A 21,582-nucleotide genomic window follows, 5' to 3' on the forward strand; every position below is an offset into this window, starting at 1 on the left:
TAAAGGGCCAAACCACTGGTTTCTCCACAGCTCGGTCTAGCCAAACACACACTAATTACAGACTGCACTATTCTCAAAATCTGGGCAATGGACCTATAACCTCTAATCTCCACCTAGCAAAACATAAAGCCAATTTGTCATGGGATATCCAATGTATTCAGGAATGAGACATCTGTAGCCAGATGTACTTGATATTGTCTAAGACACTGCTGGAGACAGGGGTTATGGACACCGAAGAAGTTAATGAAACAGGGTTTTCTGTGTACAGTATTAACCTTTCGTATAATACTGGTGTAACTAAAGCATTGTGCATTTGGCAGTGCAGCATTCTTTCATACAATACAACCCTGTTACACATTACTGGTGTGAGCCTGCACAAAAGCATTATATTGCATTGATTAGAAGCAATTAAGAGGGTGTTGAGAGAAACTAGAGCATTAACTTTGCAGGAGCATATATTTAATCACTGCTCAAGTATTTTCTCTGCATCCAAGATGGCACATGCTGACATAATGTTTCTTTTCCTCCTCCTTACAGACTGGCCTAGGTTCACAAAAGTGCTGCTTAATACCACTGACAGACTACAATTTTTACAATAAGAGTACTTCTTCCTATCTTGGGTCATATTGATTGTTTTTTTGGTTTGCTGTATACAAGCAGAAAGTATGAGGGAAAACATCCCTATGGATACAATAAATAACCAAGATTTTTAAGCTTAAAGTCAGCATTGCACATGTCGCACCTTGTTTTTGGAAGTTTTCGTGGTTTTGGCTTCAGAACTATAAGGGTTCTCTTTGTGATTTTTTTTACTCACTAAAAATAAATTTACACCGCACACCCTGCCTCTTCAGTACCCTAGCAATTTCTGCTAGAGAGCGAGCCCAGGGCTGGTAGTTTGCCAGTCAGGACTTAGGCACATTCACTGAGCTGCAGAGAGAAGTATGCACAGTGCTACTGTTGTCATCCCCACACCTTAATGAATGCTAAAATTCACAGCATTAAAAAAGAGCCAGTAAATGTTTCTTCTCTTCTTCTTCTTGCAATGCTCACAATATTTACTTGAGAAAGAACAGTAAAACTTTGGCTCTTAACTGGTAGTCAGTTTGCTAGAAGTTACATCATTGTTTGTTTCACAGGGGAAAAATGTTTGGAAAATTGGTATATGAAGTCCATAAATCTAGAGATAAATAATGAAAACGAAACTTCCTGTGAAATGCCCCAGTGTTCGTTTTATTTAATATTCTCCATCGGTGGAAATAAATTAAAAATGAACAAGACTTGTTTATGCCTGCCTTACACTATTCTCAGCTTTTGAATAGCAACTGCATATTAATTTATCAGGTTCCCATAAATTATAATTAGCCAGGAGGATTAACAACATAAATCCTTGAATTTAAAACCAACCTGCCCTGCTCTCTCTTCCCTTTGCCCTAAAGTGAAAAGGAGCCATAAAACCCATCACTGCTGTTTGATCCATTAAACTCGTGAGACATTCTTATTTCAGCTTAGCTACTGGAGGTATATGCTTTGTGAAATCTTTTTTTAAAGTTACAGGAGCCTTCCTGGAATCAAGAGACACGTTGTACAGGAAAGGCACAGTGTGAGCATGGCAGGATGACTGCAGTTCTTTCCACTGTGTTGTTAACTGATGCTACGCAGGGTTCTCAGTATGCAGGAAATGGGCAAAAGATGTGACTGTCAAAATAGGTGAAACTCCAAATTAATATTTTCTAACTACACCTTTTTTTCAAGAGAAAAAGAAAATCTAACTAACGCATATACCCACATCTGTATGCACAGGTTTCCTGCAAACAGCCCCACCTATAGCATGAAAGAGAGTTATAGCTTTTTTTCCTCTAACACTGTGAGGAGGCTATGGTATTATGCTATTGCCTTAATGTGTTGACTAACTTTCAACATCAGCTGAGGTCAAAATAATGAACTGGATCAAATTTACAGCAAGTCATCACCCAGACTGAACCAAGAAATATTCTTTATCACAGACTGGCGAAAGAAAGGTACAAACCAGTTGCAACTGTTATCAAGAACTTCAGTGATGAGTGTCAATGATGTAAAAAGGACATTACTGAAAAATATTGGATAATACCAAATTTGAAGATTAGTGGGCATAATGAAATTTTCAATGTAAACACGGTGGAGCAAATCATATTTCCCATTTCACTTTAGCTTCTGAGAGAAAAGGATGATCACACGTGTAAACAAAAGAGAGGAAAATGGTATTTATAATGGGCCCTGGTTATAGCTGGTTAGCAACATACTTTTTTTTGACCCCAGTCAGAACAGAAATATTACTTATGATTTCACTAACCTGAAAAGAGTAATAGTAACAAATAATAAGCAATCACACCTTTCATCTATACCTGGATGAAGGACTCTGAAATCTTTATCAACATTTAAGTATTACTTAGCTATTATTACAGATGAAATCAGGGCCCAGGTTATAAAATCAGGCATTTCCAAATCTGTACACACCTTTGCTTCTGCTGTATGCATGCCAACACCACACTGCATGCGACTCAGTTAAGGCATGTGACCAATCAATTGCAGTTAAAATTAGTGAATTCAATACCACACACTAAGATTTGTTAAATTAAAGGTAGTCCATTTTTAGGAACTGCAACATAAGGGCCCCCTTACACAGGCAGGTAAAGGTGTGATGGCATCTAATGCATGATCCATTCAATCGCACCTCCTGCCATGCCACATATGCATGGCTAGAGTCATGATTGTAGGATCCTGTATTAGATCCCATTGCACCTTCCTGCCAGTACAGGGAGATCCTGGGCTGGGAGCCCCAGCTGATGGGGGTCACACGCAGGGTCTCATTAGTGCATTCAAGTTCCACAGCAACCAGCTATAATGTTAGTACACATTTGCAAGGTCTAACTTCAGAGTTGGCTGGAGCTTTTTATGGCGTGATAGGTACATTACTCAAGGTAATTGTGCAATTTAACCAGTTAATGGTATGATACCTGTAATGTGTAGAGGGCGCCTAAGAGATCTGTGGTGGTGAAGAACTGCCAGCCCACTTCTCCCTACACCGACTACTTAGAAAGGTAAGTGCAGCACAGTGCACAGGCAATATATAGAGAGGGCAAAGCCATTAAGAGGAAGCAACTGGTACACCGCCCCTGCAAAACAGTCAAGAGATCTGTGCCAGGCCCAGATCCCTCACTTCCTCCTTTCTCATCTGAAGAACAGATGAAGTTTGACTTACGAGGTGTCTCCAAGAAGCCTTTCCCTTGCCATGTATGCGGGACTACAAGAAACCAGCCAGATGACACCATGCCGGTGCCAAGAACCACAGTACGAACCTGCCTCATTCTTTCTCCCTCATTAACTTATGCTAGCACGTGCTAGTCAGATGTGGCAAGTAACTCAATAGGACAGTACCACCCTCCAAGCTAACCTGGCCATAGCCCCTGAGGAAAGCGAAAAACCTGCTGGCTGTGAGCTTCAGACCTTCCCAGACCTTTATTAAAGTGTTGGTCCAAATCCAAGGCAAAAGAGTAAATCTAGCAGGAAATGAAAAGAAAAATAGCCCAAAGAAAGGGGAGCTAATATGGGTACCAATGGCAACTTGTGCCTAAAGAGAGTGCATAATAAAGGGAATGGATCATGGAAGGCCAAACAAAATAATATTCAACGTTATTTTCAGCAACTCTTTTCTCAGACTCAATTTTAGTGTATTAGTTGATGCACAATACTACAAGACTCAATTTTTGAGCGGTGGAAAACTTGTGGCCATCACTTGTACTGCAGACCTGCCTTGGAACAGTGCCGCCTCAAACTATTTGTGACACCTCAGACTGTTTTTCCACCGTCATGAGTAATGGTTCAGTGCCTGACATAACACACAAATAGCATTTTTGAGCTTGATTTGAGCTATCTTGGGAAAGGTGGCATCAGCTACACATCCTGTAAGTGCCTATACGAATGCTCTGATTAGTGCGTGATATACCTGTATATTGTTATACGCCACTTAAATTAGATGAGCTGAACATGAAACAGAATATTTCTGCTCACTCCCAATTGCAGATATTTATCTCACTTCCTTTCAAATAGCCCTCACCACATGTTAAGAAAGGAGTTCACTCATGTTTTGTATGGGGTGGACTTCGGACACAAAAGTGTCACCATGAGTTTTGCCATTGACTTCAATAGGGTAAAGATTCACCCCTGAAATGTACAGGTAACTAGTATACAAACCTTATAAATATGAGAGATATAGATCTCTCTTTCTCTCTCTCTCTATATATATATTTATAAAGTATGTGTGCGCATATGAATAGCATGGGTAGGTGAACTGTTTCTGTTTTAAATGTACACAAACTAAAATCAAAATACTTTTAAGGCAGGTTTTAGAGCAACATACAAAAAAAAAAATTGGTCTGTCCCTTCTGCTTGTCACTTTATGGCCTATCTGAAATACTAGAAGAGGTTTTCTTTTGTTCATTCTTTATATCTCTCTTCAGTCCACAGAAAGCTAGTGGTTTGGACATTTATATTTAAGAAACAAAGGATGCTCAATTGTCTCTAATAAATACCCCAAAGGAAATGCTTTGCATGCAATCATGGAGCAAAATGATTTCCTGACGTTAGCCACAAGAAAGGAGTTGCACTGAAGATGTACAGGATTTGGCCCCCCGGTATTTAGGAAAAGAAATGCTGTCAAACACAAGGAGGGGATGAGGAGCCATGGAGGAAGCACGTTGGGTGAAAATGCAAAGTGATACAGTAGCTGCTAGTAAACAGTGTTAATAAATTCCATTGTCATCTATTCTAAAGGAAGATCCTGTATTCATTCCATGAGGGGATAGGAAAGTGCTCTCTCTGTACAAAGCTGCAGAAGAAGGAAAGCTCTGCAAGCCCATCCCAACTCCCTTAATTATTTTAATTGCAGCAGTGTGATGCCAAGGTGCTGAATTACCCCCTCAGGCTCTGGCTGCTTAGCCAGGAGGTACTGAATTAAACTGTCAGAACATGCAGAAAAATTGCAATGGTGCCTGTCAACGGTATTTGTTAAGAGACACGGGTGAGGCTAGTGACTTATATAGAAAAAGAGCTGCCGATGCAAAGTCGTCAAAGCACAGCACTGGAACTAATGGGGTATTCAGAGGTCTTGTTCTACTTCATTGGTCAAAGCCAACAAAAATCCTGTAATATTTGGGGCGGTTTGCTATTTATGGCTATGGTAATAAAGGCCATTTAAAGCTGCAAAGCCAAGCACACTTAAGTGGTCCCCACTGTTTTATTTCCTAATGGGAGAAGAGCTGTTGTCCCATATCAGAGTTCTGCTTTTAAGAGACAGAAAATTAAAAGGCGAGATGCTTATATTTAAGTCAGAAGAACCAGCTGCATCACATTTTACAATACACTGCTTTAATTAAAAATAACTACATCTCAGATTCTTTGTCCTTTTTGACTCCATGTCAAATTATGTCATTCACTATGACAAATTTGCCTCAGATTGACAATGTGGCCCATGGTTCATATCCTCTTTCTTTATGCATGGCAGCTTCTTTCCGGAGATGCTTATCATATCTAAGAGATACGTTTGATATGAGGTCTACTACTGAACTTTAAACCCACGCCTTGACAGATTGCCATCAAGGTGATTTAGAGAACTCTCATTTACTGTGGGTCTTTATGATTCACTTTTAGTTATATTTTTAGGAGTAACATCTAGTACTCATGAAATTGAAACACCGAAAGCATTGCCTAGAGCCAGAGAAGTGTGGGCAGGAGCTGTGCCCACATCCCCTCTCCTCTCAACATGTACTTTGGTATTAATTTGGGCAGCGCCCAATCTTCAGTGTAGTGGGGCAGACAGGCCATTAGATTTTTTCGGTGAAGAGGCTCATAAACTCAGTTCATTTGTGACTTAAGAGACATCCACTTGGCAGACCAGGTGGGAGACTAAGCAAACTGATTTGTGTCCTTTGTTAATGAGCTAACTGAAAACATCGAGGCCTGAGCCAAACTAATTTCTTTCTGCTTCTCTGTCTGAGGGACCAGAGTCAGCCAATACAGAACCTAGACAGTATAACTACTACAGAGGAAACCAGAAGTTTGACTTACATTTCTCATCGCTGATTATTCTGGTTAGCCCCTACAAAAAGACAAACCCCCTTCACTATCTACTCTCTGCCACTATGATGTAAGAGATTGGGCTAGACGATTCCAGCATTTTTTATATGCTTAGGTCTTTTTGCATACTTGCATTGTTTTGAGAAACAAATTTGCAGATGGCAGTAAGCTGGCTGGGGCTGCCAACATGCTGGGGTGAAGGGCTAGGATCCAGAATCACCTGGATAGACTGGAGAAATGATCCACAATCTGTCAGACTAAATTCAACAAGGAAAAGTAGGGGGCCCAAAACTGTGTTCGGTTTTGGGTCCCCCACGACAAAAATTAGAGAGAGCCCAATGGAGGGCTTCTGAAATTCTATAACTGGGCTGGCCAGTGCAGATGTCATCTGGGTTTGGGGTCAACCTATTCACCTACATAACATTCAGCATCTATTCGGCACGAGTTTTTTGTTTTGATAGGTCCTCACCTGGTTCAGCTTCTAGCATTCTTTTAACAGGTTTATGTCATTAACTGATGCTCAGTGGGTGCATCTACACATACGCTTTACTGCAGAGTTGATTAATTAGCTCACCAATAAAGTGCCACAGTCCCACTATGCACCAGTATTAAGGTGCAGTAAATTAACTCTTCCATAGGATAGTACTGTTGGAAACAGTCCTATGGTGGAGTAATTAAGTGCACTCAAACACGTGAAGACTGCGATGGGCTGGCTGTGGCAAAATGGTGCTTAAGTGCTGGGGCTGCCTGCCAGTTACTCCCACACTGTAGCAGCCTCATGCCCCAGCCAGCTCCTCCATCATCTGATGCTGTCATCTGGAGCCCGGGGCTTACCACCCATCCCAGGATCCCTGCCAGCCAAGGGGTGCTCCACCTCGGCTCAAAGTACTGTGGTCCTGGGCACACAAGTAAATGCTGTGCCTGAGAGCAGCGGACTCTGGCACAAACTGCACCGAAGTTTATTTCTGTGCATTAACTGCTTGTGTAGATGCAACCAGTTAGTGTGGGTTTGCTAAGAATTAGGGCTGTATGAAGCTTCAGATGCTGATTTGATTTGGAGGAGATTCGACCCAATTTGGTGGCCAAATCTCCAAATCTGAATTGAATTGAAAGACCAATAAAAAGGTCCAAATTGATTCAAAGCTCTCCAAATCAATTTGGAAAAGATTTGGAGAGTTTCAGAGAGACTTGGGCAATTCTCGCTCACTGCCACAGGGAACTGGACCCAGGCTATTTGCTAGTTAGTAGGGGTGGGGCAAAGGGTTGGAGAAGGGGCCAGGGAACTATAGGGGGAACCCCCACCAGGCCCCATCTCCTGCCTGCTCCTCCAGCCTCCCTGAGTGCTCCCTGACCCCTGCCTGCTCTCCCAGCCCCATCAATGGCTGCCCTGTCTGGCCACAGCATCCTGGCTCTTTAAACAAAACAAAAAAAAGCCCCACACTCATCAGATCCTGTCAGGAAGGGGGGGAAATCCTTGCTGCACCCCACTGCCCCACACTGTGTGGGGGAGCTCTGCCACAAACCCCCATCCCCTGTCCTCGCTCCCAGACCCAGCCTCCCAGCTCTTTAAAAAAAAACAAAATCCCTGCAGTCATTGGCTCCTGTCAGGCAGAACAGGCAATCCCTGCTCCACCCCATTGCATTGTGCTGTGTGGGGGGCTCTGCCATAAGCCCCCATCCCCCGCCCACTCTTCCAGCACCATCAATGGCTTTCCCACCTGGACCCAGTGTGTTGGCACTTAAAAAAAAAAAGGAAAAAAAAGCCCCGCACTCACCAGCTCCTGCAGTGGCCATCGGGACTTATGGAGGCTTGTGCCAGAGTCCCCCATGCAGTGCAGGGTCGTGGGGGGCAGCGAGGAACACCTCGCCACCTCGCAGAAGCCAGTGAGTGCCGGGCTTTTTTTTTTTTTTTAAATGAGCGGTGATGCTGGGGCTGGGTGGAGCTGCCATTGACAGAGCTGGAAGAGCAGGAGGGGGATGGGGCTTGTTTGATTCAGGGATGCGGCCAATTCAGTGGTGGCTGAATCTCCAAATCAGATTCAGATGAATCGATTTGGGACAGGAATTTGAATCACCATATCGAATCACTGTCCCCCAAATTGGCTGAATCCAAAGCGAATAGTTAATATTTTTTAACTAAGTGATTTATATACCAAATAACCTATATTTATTTTATTAATATAGGCTCACCATAGTCAACTGATTATATTATATAAAATATAACATGGATGATACAAATATTTTTCAAAAATTGTTTCTACACAATGAAAGTTATGAAATGTTGTTTTAATGAGATTATGATCTTGCTTTTATATTACACAGCAACGTAGTAGTGAGAATGGGTGCAGACATTTAGACCTTTGCTCCAGCTATGGCACTTTACATAAAGCGCCATGAGTTAGAGAGCCCCCCTGAATCAACAGAGGTTTGCCTGCCTGTACCGAGCCTCCTGGCCAGCAGGTGGGGGTGCTCCAGCAGCCTTTGAGGAGGCTGCAGAGCCATCCCTCACCCCAGCCCCACCCCCGGCTTCCCAGCTCTGGGGCTGTCATTGAGGGGAGGGGACAACAGGAGAAGGAAGGGAGGGAGCAGCACTGAGCTGCTGGCTCAGGTTTGCTGCCTGGCTGAACCTGGAGGGACAGGGTGGAATGACCTTCCCAACCTTCATAGATTCATAGAGTTGGAAAACTTTACAGCACCCCTCCCCCAGCTATGCTGGCTTAGGGACTGGCAGGAGCCAGGCTGGGGCCATGAGGTTGGGGGGGGGTCGGGTCTCTTTCATCTTCCTCACCAGCTCCAGCTAAGTGGCAAAACTAAGCTGGCAGCTCAGTGCTGCTCTCTCCCTCCGCCTCCTCCTCCCCCTTCTCCAGCTGGGGGGCTGAATCAGCCCATCCCAATGTGTGAAAAATTAACCTTAGGGAATACAAGTTCCTGAAGGTGCTCTAAAGCAGAGTGCCTTCATGTAATACCTCATTTGAGGAGGGTCATTTTTTCATGTGATTGGCCACTTTAAAAGTGCTTGTGGCCCAGCTATAGAGCTCTTTCAGGGGCCTGATCACATGAAAAATGTAACTTGTGTAAGTATGCAATAGCTCTCTGAGCTCAGGGGCTCATTTCATTGGCTTCCTTGGAAAAAAAAGAATACTATTACCATCCTGGTGCAGTGCAACAGGGCACAGGAGTTTTGAGTTTGGAAAGCTTCTGGTGTTACCTTGACTTGTGGTTGTGCTGTTGTGTAAAAAAAAATCAATGGAGAGTCAGAGTTATGCTGTGGCATCAGGGGTGGAATACACATTTCCCTTCTCTTGTACCTGAGTCGAGGAAACACTACAGAGGTTTGATGCATCAGCCTAACCTAAATCAATCTGAATTGAGTGTACCTCACACCAAGTCTATCTTAGACCACCAGCACCATTTTTAGAATGGTCTACAACCACCAAACTTCTGTATGGTTATGTATTTAGACTGATCTAGGTGTAATGTCGGTTCGTGCCCTAGGATATACAGTTGAAGGTATTATTATGCACATACACTAGCCAGCTCAATAAGATGTTATTTTACACCATGCACGCTTAGCTTTAGTCAGTTTGATGTTAATACTGATTGCCCATGTTCTGTATGTAGGAGAAACAATGGTAGTAGAACAATGATTACTACTACTGCTTCCAGGTAAACACAGCATTACTCCTTTCCCTGTCCAGTCTAAATGTGATTGTGGGTCAATTGTTGAACTGCCACGCTATATGCTATATATATGACTTGTGTCATATTTAAACCAAATGAAAACAGTTTAAAGGATTCCAGTGCTTAAGAAATAGAAACATATCTCGGGTGACACTGACCACTCTCCCCTTAGAGCAACTGTCTCAGTGGCACTTGTACGTATGCACTGAAGAGAATGGGCCAATTAGTATTTTCCAAGGAGCTAATTTGCCACAAATCCTTTAAAAGTTAAGCCATATGTTGATTACTCAGTGCATATAAAAATGCCTTCAGATAGATTTAAACTCCTCTGAACCACCAGTTCCCAGGATTAGCATTACTTCTTTCTTCTGGGGACAGTGTAGGCATATTATGAAATGCCTCCTCTGTGCTCCCAGCCAACATCCAAAATCTTTTTAAAGCTACATTTTGAATGTCATATTCACAAGAACCCTAGGGGATCTCTGATTCTCAGTGGGAGAGTTTTATATTTTTCCTAATGCAAACAAAGGACATTAAAAAGCGTGTGGACTACATTATACTACTGAGTCAAATTGAGACAAAAGCATGGATTCTATTTTCCATTCCATAATGGTTATATCATATTCAGAATTAGATGCATTAATTTATTACTCAGGATCCTGCTAATTGCTAGGACGCTGTACTTGTAATGGTAAGGAGACATGCCAAACTTCCCGTTTTAAGACTAGATCCAAGCACAATCTCTCTGTCATAAAAGAACTTGGTATTTATTCAGTCAGAACTCCCATTGGCTCAGCTGTAGTCACAAGAAAAAGAAAAATTAAAACCTGAAGATAAGCATCGAAGAATTAAAGGTATTGTTACATGATGACAGCCCCAAAAGCACAGGTTCTGAAAATGTAAAATAACTGTAACATTTCTTTGGAATTTGCTGGTCTACAGCTCACTTCCACTGCAAAAGAAAGCACATTTTTACACTGAGATTTGCTACCTTATATTGTAAATGGTGAAACAGGGCTGATTCTTACTAGCTGCAATGAAGTAAAGTCTACCTTTCATAGATTTCATAGACATTAAGGCTGGAAAGGACCTTGGAAGATCATTGAGTCCAGCCCCTTGCATCAGGGGCAGGAAGTCAGCTGGGGTCAAAGGATCCCAGCCTTGTCTTGAGGAGCCACTTCAGAGAAGTAACTCAAGTTGGTTACAGCAGTATTCAAAGCTCAACTCATTTCCAATGCCAACACAAGATAAAGGAAAGGGAAGAACTTATACCATCCAGTCCCACTTCCAGGCTACTGTAGGAAACCTCACAAGACAATGCTTTTCATAAGCATTTCAAACTTATCAGTGTCTAAACTGGTATCTGCAGTGATGATGTACGGCCACCAACATGAAGAGGGGCAACAGAAAGAGTTGCTGAATTGCTTAGATGCAAATATTGTTTTATATGAAATTTGAAGTTAACTTGCTCCAGAAACAAATGTCTAGATCAGGGGTGTACAAAATGCGGCCTGTGGGCGAGATGTGGCCCGCCACGCCATTCTGTCTGGTCTGCGGGACCCCTAAAAAATTTAATAAAAAAATTTAATAAAATTTAATAAAAAAAATTAATATCTGCCCCTACCTGACATGTGGCCCTCAATGGCTTGCCAAAACTTAGTAAGCAGCCCTCCACCCAAAATAATTGCCCGCCCCGGTCTAGATTGCTTTTTTCCCCTTGAAACCAACTTTACAGAACCTTGAAATTCAATTGTGAGATAAGGCACACTTCATCCAGCAGGATCATATCAAAGAAACATGTTGGGAAACAAACTGCAAAAATTTATTTCTACCAATATATCTTCCTTTTCTTGATGTAAAAAGCCTCAGTGCAAGTTGCATTATTTTATGAAGTAAGCATCAGCGTTTTAACCTTTCAAAACTGTTTTTCTCATCAAACAAAAGAAGTCCTCACAATCAGTACTTTATCTGAAATGGAAAGAAAATCTTTTTTCCTGGCAATCAAAATAGCAGTTTACTAAAACAGTTAAAGGACCGCCCCCCCAAAATAGTAATTTTTGGTGAAGAGCAGACTTTGAACGGTAAACATTTGTTTCCAAGGAATGCCAAGCTCATATTCACTCACTGCTGGATTCATAGATACTTAGCTAGGGACCTCGCGCTTGACTGTATTTTCAAAAATACCCAACGTGCCTCATGATTTCCCAGCCTGACGCTTCATTCCAACACACATTTCCTTTATCTGTGAGCATACCAATGCTAAGATGCAAGCAGTGTAGGACATTTCAAAATACTGGCTGAAATCCCAACCCCACCAAATACAAAGTAGCCATTGACTGCAATGGGGCAGGAATTTCATCCAGAGACCGTTTTAACCAAGCATATCTCTGTCTGTCAAACTACTTAAAGAGGACGTTGCTGGCTGAAGGCAGCGAGCAATGGAAATGTGAATATGTCTGGAGATGTTCCATAGGCCTACTCCAACCGGCTTTGAACCTGACAGCTACAGTCAGAAGAAGGTTTCAGATCCATTTTCATTCACTTAATCCTATTCTCTGCGTTGTCACAGTGAAATGTGGCATGCTGAAAATTAAGCTGAGACTCAGTCAAGAACAAGTTGTTGCCATCCTGAAATCTGATTCAAATTCAGAATCTCTTCACAGATTTTAGGCTGATTCAGCTATAGTGTGGTGTTCCTCGGTATTAATGCGACTTTTTGCAGATTGCAGCTGTAGGGGGAAATATGTCTATATGTGAAGAGAAGGGATGGGCTGAATTAAAATCTAAACACGCCCTCCAGCTAATTTTTTAATAATTTCACTGCAAAACAAGGCCTTCAGGGTAGGCTGAAATTTTTGGTGAGCAAACCACAGATGGGTTTCAATTAAGCAATAATCGTGTCAGTCCCAGAGAAGCATTTTAATGCTCAGACACTTGTATACAGTCCCTGCAACCATAACTCACTGAATGTTACATATAGTGGATCGAGCTCTCAATTTCAGGTACAATCCATTCCCTGCTGGAATATCTTGTACTGGAAAGGAATAAAACTTGCAAATGAATGTGAACAGACTTAGGATGAACTGAGCAAACAGTACTAAGCCCAGAGTACATTTTTTATGGAGAAGTGAGGCTACAAGTTGCACAAATTCAAAAAACAACAGAATAAGTACCCAAATGGAAATATATACAGGCAGCAAATTAGACAAAATGAGATTCATAGATGTTAGGGGCTTGAAGGGACCTTACAAAATCATCAGGTCCAGCCCCCCTCTGCACTTGGGCAGGAAAGACCACTGGGGTCAGATGACCATAGCACGGTGGGCATCAAGACGCTTTTTGAGGATCGTTAGGGCAGGTGACTGTACCACCTCTTGGGGGAGCCTGTTCCAGACCCTCAGCACTTGACTTGTAAAGAAGTTTTTCCTTATGTCCAGTCTAAAGTGATCTTCACTCAGTTTGTGCTCATTGTTTCTTATCCTTCCCTGGGTGGTCTTGGTGAACAGATGCTCCCCCAGGCCCTGATGTACACCCCGATATACTTATAGGCTGCCACCAAGTCCCAAGTCTTTCTTCTCCAGGCTGAGCAGTCCCAGGTCTATCAGCCTCTCCTTGTATGACCTGCTCTCTAGACCTCTAACCATGCGCGTGGCCCTCCTTTGGACTCTCGAGCGTCTCCACATCCTTCCTGGAGTGCGGCGCCCAGAACTGGATGCAGTACTCCAGCTGCAGCCTCACCAGTGAGCTGCAGTCTCACCAAGGCTGAGCAGAGCGGGAGGATGACATCCTTAGCCTTGCTCGAGATGTCTCGGTAGGTGCATGCCAGTTTGATTTGCTCTGCCAGCTACAGCATCACATTGGTGGCTCACGTTTATTCTGTGGTCTAGCACAACACCCACCCAGGTCTCTTTCAGTTGTGGTGAAGCTTGGCTGTAGCTATACCACGCACCAAGATCAGGTAGGGAAGCAAACCTTAGTTTACGAGTGCTATCTTCCGAGCTGTTGTGTGTTTAGGAAGCTGTTAGTCAGAAAAATATCATGGGCTAAGTCATGAGCATCCTACTCAGGGCCTGACTGCTCCCCAGCATAAGTCTCATGCAGAAGAAAGGAAAATCTGTGAGGTTTTGATTTCCAAGTAATTTCTGCATGCTTCAGCCAAGAAGAGTGGGTTCGCTTCTCCATTGTGGAATGGTAAATCTGGCCTCCTTAGTGCTGTACAGATCCTGGGGCTTTACTGTGGGAGCAAGTCCTATGGGGACATATACAGTAAGATCATTTGGCTCTGCAGCTACTGAGGGCCATCCGTCATTCTGGCCCTGAAGATTCAAACAGCTGCACTTCCCTTTGCCACGATTACTCTCAGGATCTTCTTTTAAGAGAGGACTCCTGACTAATCTTATGTGGTTGTGGGATAGTAGGATGCACTGTCTCCATCTACACAGCTCCTCAACTTACACAGCAGAAAGCCATCAGAAGAGCATAGGGGAGAAGGGACTGAACCCTCCTTCTGCTGCAGGAAAAGGTGACACAAGAACCCTTCTGCTGTGGGTCTTCAGGCACAATCTGGCCTTCTTTGGTATCCAGTCACCACGTTAAAACACAAAAGCTGGGAACGGCACAGTGGAAGATGCAGCTAGTGAATAAGGCCTGTTTGGGAATGTGCTTTAATCATTATGAGGGCACAGTTGTGGTAAATGCACATGCAAATTAGGTGCACAGATGCTTGCATACACTTTTGGAACACACCTCCCTTAAATTGCAAAAAGACTTTGGAATGCAAACTGTTAAATAATGTACGTTATTATCATTTTGACCACTAATGTTTTTACAACGGGCCCATGGAAGTTGATCAGCATGTAAATTATTGAGCAGGAGCTCCCTGGAAACTAAGCTTTCTCTTTCGCCATTGGCAGCTTTCAGGGGATTTTGAAAATGAGCGTGCTCATTGGTGATGGCACCTTTCCTCGATAAGGTCTGTGAAGCGTTTCACTGATGCATAGCAGTTAGATACATGTTAGCCAATAATTAACATTGAAATGCACCTTATTTGGGAAAAATGTATCTTGCCCCCTTCTGCAAGTGAACCAGGTAAATAATCCTGATCAGTGCTGAATAACAGAGACTTTCAAGTCCACTTAGCCAGTCCACTACACACTTAAAAGTTATTGAACTTCAATTTGTGTGGAGCAAAGCCGGTGTCACGGGGACGCAGCATGGTATGGTGTGGTTAATTTCTTCTAGACAGCTGATTTTCAAAACGAAGTGAATAAGACCAGCATAGAAAAGATACACTCTTGCCTCAACTTTGGTAACAAAGTTACGGGCAAACCCAATCTGCTTCCTTTTCTCAGTGTCATTGCCTGGATGGGAAGACAACCTTGTTCTCCAAGCATCCATAACTAACATCACTGAGCAGAGGAACAGGACGAGCTGTGTTCTGTGTTCATTATGTTTCTGCACTAGGAGTTTAAGGGACATTAAGAGTTGATATAAAATAAGTCTACAAAGATGAGCTAATCCTACTTTTATGGCGCACCATTAACCAGACCAGTTCATGAAACAACAACTCTTTATGAGATTTCCAGTAACATTTGTTGGTCACCAAACTTCAAAGAAAACCAGATATTTATAGCTCAATTCAAGCCTCTCTCTCTTTTCTTTCCACACACTTTTACCACAACACTTTCCAATCCGGTTCCCATGAGTACGTTGAAAACAGAGTTTTACCCGCTTCCTGTTGCGGCAAACTCCTTAACCACTTCACTCCTGATGCTATTTGGTCTTTTTATTTTTTCCAGTGTTCATGCCTTTTCATTGTTTTCCCCTGTGTTTCACATTTGCATGTTCCCACTTCACTTTATCATTGATCTTTGCCCCATTCAGCCACCCCCACACTTAATGAAGTAGATGGGGAAATGAATAGATATACAAACTAACCTTCGCTGTGAACATTTTTCTTCAAAACAACCAGCTGGTTTTCTGCAGAAACCAGGCTAGCCCATTTCTATATACCTGGAATAGGAAAGTGGAAATTTTCAGATCCCTATATTAAATATTTACTGATTACATAGGGGATCTGCTATTCATAAACATGTATCTATAACAGTCTAATCAGCATATTGATTATATTAAGGGGTCTCTGTAAATCTCTATAAACTCAGGTTAACTATAGTTTTTCAAATGCCATTAACCATCACCTTGGAGCTTTCTCTCTATTATGTACCATAAAGTTAATCATGTGCAAGACAGTTTTTCAAGAGAAAAATCTGCTATACAGATGATCACCTTGGTATTTTCCTAGAACAAAGCAAAGGTCTTTCTTAAATAGGGAACTGTCTATCCCGTCAAAGAACAAGCTCTGGGCAAGATAAATAATACGGGTTTTTTTTGCAAAATGTTTCAGATTGTCTCATAAAAGACTAAACTCTCTGTCTCTTTCTTTTGACATTAAAATGCCTGTATCTGTTTATCATGCAGCCTTTTCACAGTAGAGCTTTTCTAGAACGTGGGCTTTGATGGGGTGGATGAATTAAAGGGTCTCACAGAGGTAGGAGGACCATTCAAATCTCATTGAAACAAGCAACTAGGACGTGGTATCCCCCAGTGCAACATCGAAAAACGTCGGTAAGTTACAATGTGCTGGAAAAAAAGCAGGTTATTATAATCTATATGCCCATGCAAGTATTTCTATGAATTGTAAATTACTGACCATATATTCACAACAGAAACTGTCATAGGTTGTCTATTAACAGGATAAAACACGTTACTGTAGTATAAGAGTAGCATTACACCTACAGGAACAAACATAGGTTGTCTACAATGTAAATTTTTGTCACTGCAGATCCCCCCAAATTAAATCTTTCTCTACTTAATTGGTAAATTAAATTAGCTCATTTAGTGTGGAACAGCCACCATGCAGCTTGCATAAAGTATGAACGTATTACAGTACCATACGCTCCAGAGGATACTCAGCAAGTCCAAACTATGTAAAACATTACATAGAAAAAGCACTTGGAAAATGTTTCAACTGATCCCTTTTTTCCCCTCTTAGTTCCTTTGGCAACTGATTCAAAACATAGGTGCCAAATTATGGTAGCTCTAAGGTTTCTATTACTATTTGGCATGCTACAGAGCCAGTGATTTAAGACAATATGAGATGTCCATTAGCTGTAACAATGAATTCAATTGCTGAGAAGCCAGCCAGATCATAAATCCCTTTTCTCACAAAGATTAACCACTGATAAAACTGTTTGTCTAATATTAGCAGCTCCTTAGAATCACAGGGTTGGGAGAGACCTCAACAGTCAACATTAGCAAGAGTCATGTGTGTGGCAGGCTCCCTCCAAGCCCCACTCCTTGCTGGATCTAACCTACAGATCTACATTGCCATCACCTCACTTATTTCTCCTTAGTGTACTTTAAAGCAGAAGCTAACTTTTGCTCTTATTTATACTGTATTTGTATTCAAAGGCCAAAAAATCAAAGCAGCCAAAGCTGATGATCAAAAGTGATGCAGATTTATCTATTTCACAGAAGGTCAGTTCCAGTCATATAGCTGGGGTATGTAGAGACATTTGGGGAGGACAGAGGAGGCTTGGGGGGACTGGGAGGCCAGTGGATTCATGATGGGGATTGTGGGGGGCCAAGCAGGGTTCACCCAGGGGGAGGGCATTGGTGGAAACTGGAAGGGTTTGGCGGGATCAGGGGGCAGGTAGGGTCTGCAGGGGGGCAAGCAGGGTCCAGGCCAGAGACTTGGGGGCAGGCAAGGTTTATGGGGGGAATGCAGGGATTGGGGACAGGCAGGGTCTGGCAGGGGAGGGGGGTTGGTGGGATCCAGAAGCATTTGGTGGGATCAGGGGAGCTAGCAGGGTCTGCAGACAGGTTTGGCAGGCTTGTGTGGATCTGGATGGTCCCTCGGGTGGGGAGGTTGACTGTCTGGGGAAGTGGGGAGGGGCCAGGAGATTAAAAATAGCCCAAAGGCAAGGAGGCAGATAAAAAAAAATGCAGGCCTGGGGCTGGGGCAAATGGCTAGGTTTTCCCAGCTCTGGGGCTGTGCTAGGAACTGCACAGAGTTCAGTAGCTCGGTCTCGTCAGACCCAATCTAAGTTAAACTACCTCAGAGGTAGGGTTAACTTAGGTTGAGTTGGCCATTTTTAGAGCAATCTAAACTTCCTGAACATCTGTACGGTTCACACTTAAATCCCTTGTTGGGTCACTCGAAGTGTAATGTCTGCACTGGGGCTAACTAACTTAGATTGGGTGGCTATTTTAATGTAATCTAACCTCCTCAAACATCTGTACTTAGCCTTGGAGCAGAGGCAGAAGTGAAGCAGGGCAATTTGTAGAAAGAGAGAACATGTAAAAAATATATACATTTGGTGCTCACAAAAATGATCAAGATTGACAATAATATCACGTTTATCCATAAGACAGAAACAGCATGGACAACAGCAAAAAATAGTAACAAGTGTGAATTTAAATTTTGCATCAGGTTTTGGTAAGCTGTTACAGCTGTTAATATAGCATTTATTGTGTTGACAACCATAAACTGATTTGTAATACGATAAATGAGATTTGTATGATACCTACAAATCAATTGTTCCATTTAGATTTTATTTGTTACACAAAAACATAACTTTGGTCTTGGATAGCAGGTGCCCTGGAATCAAAGAAGAAAAATTAGCTGGGACAAAGCACAAAGAAAAAGAGGATACAACTATTTAAAGTACTGTATTTTTGGTTTCCCTCTATTCTGCCACAAAAGTCCATTTCCAATGGCATCAAAAACAGGGCCAACAGAAAGGCTTACAATGTGATTCTGCACACCAGGCTTTTGCTTTCAGCAGTTGTCTGAAGAAATAAATGTGTGTAACAATGGTGAATGCCAAATAGAGAATAGCTAAGAGAACCCTGAGTTCCCAAGCACAGGAAAAACGAAACCCACAGCACAGGGCCAAGAGCACACAACCATTTCCTCTGAAAATCTCCTATCTTGCTTATTTTCAAATACATGTTAACATTGTCATAACTTGATAGGATATACTAGCTTCAAATTCTTTTAAGACTTGGAAATAATCATAAATGTGATCAACTAGTGCTTTTGCTCAACCACTTTACAGGCACATATATAAAGTGGTGTCAACAAATCTCAGCTTCCCAATATTTCCAAGTGCACACAAATCTCGGAATTCACATGTAATGGAAAGGAGTCAGTGCAAATCTGAATTGATTGGGTCTGTGGAAAAAAAGGAAAAACAGCACACACATCTTGGAGGTGAAGTTCATAGCTAGAATATTTGGTCTGTATTGTATGTAAAGGAAAATCAGAGTGCACAACTCTTGTGCTGTGACCCAACGCTTTTTCTTTAAATGCAAATGTTACAATTTCTTCCTCTCATACTCTCCCACCACAAAGTAAATCAAGTAGGTTACTACTGCCAATATTCTAGATGTGGTGTTTTAGAATAGTAGCAAGTGGTTAACCAATCCCAATCCCACAGAAAGTACAAGGGTGGGCTTTCATATTAAGCCTTGTTAAGCATGTAGGTTCTTCTTTCTATGAAAACGCAAACAGAAAGCAACAGAAACCCACCCAAGTCTTCTACGAAGGTGCTGTCAGTTTTCATACCACTGAAAGGGAACTTAAGTACTTTTACTTCCAGGCACACTGGTTTGCCTGTTGTGATGATGATGCAACAGCGATGGTCTAATAAAACCAAGAAAAGTTCCTATTTTTGGACTTCCTAACCATATTGCACCCATGAACAATGAACATACTGAAATAAGTAACCAGTAGAAAAAACCCAAATGCCTTACTTTTAAAGCTGTGTTGTCGTCATCATATATTTTCATTTTGGCAATACTTTTCAAAGAAACTATATAGCAAGGATTATATACCTGTCATACAACAGAAAAATGTAAATGATGATGCAATCCTAACGAATCTTTCTTGTATATTACAGGTGGGATATTCACATATGCATGCACCAGTGGCATATTTGGTCTTACTGAAGTCAATGGTAAAATTCTCATCAACTTTCATAGTGTATAGATCAATGGCTTGAAAAACCCATTTTATTCATTCGTTAATTAGTTTTTCAGCTTTGACCTGATCAAGTTGTCATGTTTGGATTACTTAGCCTTACAGTATGGCCCTGGACAACCAAGCTGCATGGGCATCACAGAACCGCTCAGGGAATCTATGGAGGTTGGCCTGGTGTAATGGGCAGAGCTAATGGGCAAGAAGAGGTTAAAGTGTTGGGAAAATCAGAAGGAAACTATTTTTCTAGTGCTATGAATCAGAACTAGGAACCACACCTGAATTTTACATGAGAGAGCGGAATAAACATCTATGATTTGGTTATGTAAATAGAGAGTTAGTTGCCTATTTTTAGCAGGTCACGGGCAGATTGTGGTTCCAGCACTGTGATACTCTGGGTTTTGACTTCCAAGTGTGGAAGATCATTGTACATCAAAATTAAAAAGAGATAGAGGAAACCACATACCCACTGCGAAATGTGCTAATTCCACTGGGAAGCTGAAATGTAGGACGCAAGGGAGCATGCCATTTGGCATTTAAGGTTCTAAATTGAAAGGTTAAGATTTATTAAGTCCCCATTTCTAGTTATCTAAAACCATTAAGAGGATTGTTAAAATTCACAGCTTCCAGTTACTAAAGAAATGTGATTGTTTTATCTGGATTTCTATTATATGAACAAAATGTAACATTTGTCTGGATAAAATGGCCCCAGAGTTTCATTAAAAAATAACAGCCTAATTCCCTAATATGAAGTTGTTTTAAGTGTTTTATTAATACTGCCTCCTAAACGCACATAAGTTTGATCCCTCTTTAAGTACGATATCTTTAGAGCTAATTGTAATTGTATTTCTCCTATCAGTTGCTTATGTCTGCGTTTCTAGAATTCATTTGCTTGCTTCAAAGTAATTTACTAAGAGAAGAGAGAATGCAGTGCGAAACTATGATGTTAATCTTTTCAGTCCTAAAACAATATAGGGTATGTACTTATCATTTCATGATTTTTACCCTGCAAAACAAAGAGGTTAACCAGTACAAAATGTAGTTCAAGAATAGCCACCTTGACACATAAGAGGAAATGCTAATCAAATAAATGGGAAAAACAACTGTATATAGATATAAAGCAGTGGTGCTCAAGCTTTTGGCCCCACAAGCCAGCTAAGTGACAAGGGCTGGTCTGGGGGCCCCATCGAGCCTGCACACCAAGGTCTGGTCCCATGTTGCCTCTGTTGGCCCCACATGCCTGGGTTGGGCCCCCTGCCCTGGGGCCCAAGGCCCTGCACTGCCTCTGCGTGCTAGGATCCGACCTGGCACATACAGATTGAGCTTTGAGGCCCCATGTTGCCCCTGCCTGTCTGGATCGGCACCCATGTCACCTTGAGTGCCCAGTCTAGCATGCAGGGCCATGACCTACAGGGCTCCCCATGAGCTGGGAGCCCCATGGTTGGGATATTATGGTATTGGGGCTGGAGCTGGCCTAAAGGCAGAGGTTGAACAGCCCTGAAATTAAGGATGGGGTAAAAAGAGGCATGAGGATGACAGCAAGAGGAGAACATTAAGAGAAACCAATACAGAAAGGTTCCAGATGCCATTCAGGGTGACATTTTAGTGAATGCCCAGCGAATGAAAAAATCTGTCTGTCTGCCCATCCATTGCTCACCAGCCACATGGAGCAAAGACTGTGAGGCAGTTTAAGGAGCTCCCAAAGCTGCAAACTTATTTTTAGAGTTGTAGTATTTCCATTTGTTTGGTTC

At 42.2% G+C, this 21,582-nt stretch overlaps 1 protein-coding gene across 4 annotated transcripts in view; it reads right to left on the bottom strand.

Annotated features, from left to right (window-relative positions):
• WWOX (WW domain containing oxidoreductase) overlaps positions 1-21,582 on the bottom strand; it is a 688,154-nt gene that overhangs the window by 75,861 nt on the left and 590,711 nt on the right. The window contains exon 9 of one of the 4 annotated variants that reach the window (XM_090063749.1): positions 15,730-15,804. The exons of the other annotated variants lie outside the window; for them this stretch is intronic. Coding sequence (XP_089919875.1) covers positions 15,751-15,804 — 54 coding nt within the window. The 3' untranslated portion in view covers positions 15,730-15,750. Of the gene's footprint in view, positions 1-15,729; positions 15,805-21,582 lie in introns of those variants that run through there. 4 annotated transcript variants of the gene reach the window in all.

This window comes from Crocodylus siamensis, chromosome 9 (genome assembly GCF_052110815.1).
Source record: "Crocodylus siamensis isolate JL-2025a chromosome 9, ASM5211081v1, whole genome shotgun sequence".
Classification (NCBI taxonomy): domain Eukaryota; kingdom Metazoa; phylum Chordata; order Crocodylia; family Crocodylidae; genus Crocodylus; species Crocodylus siamensis.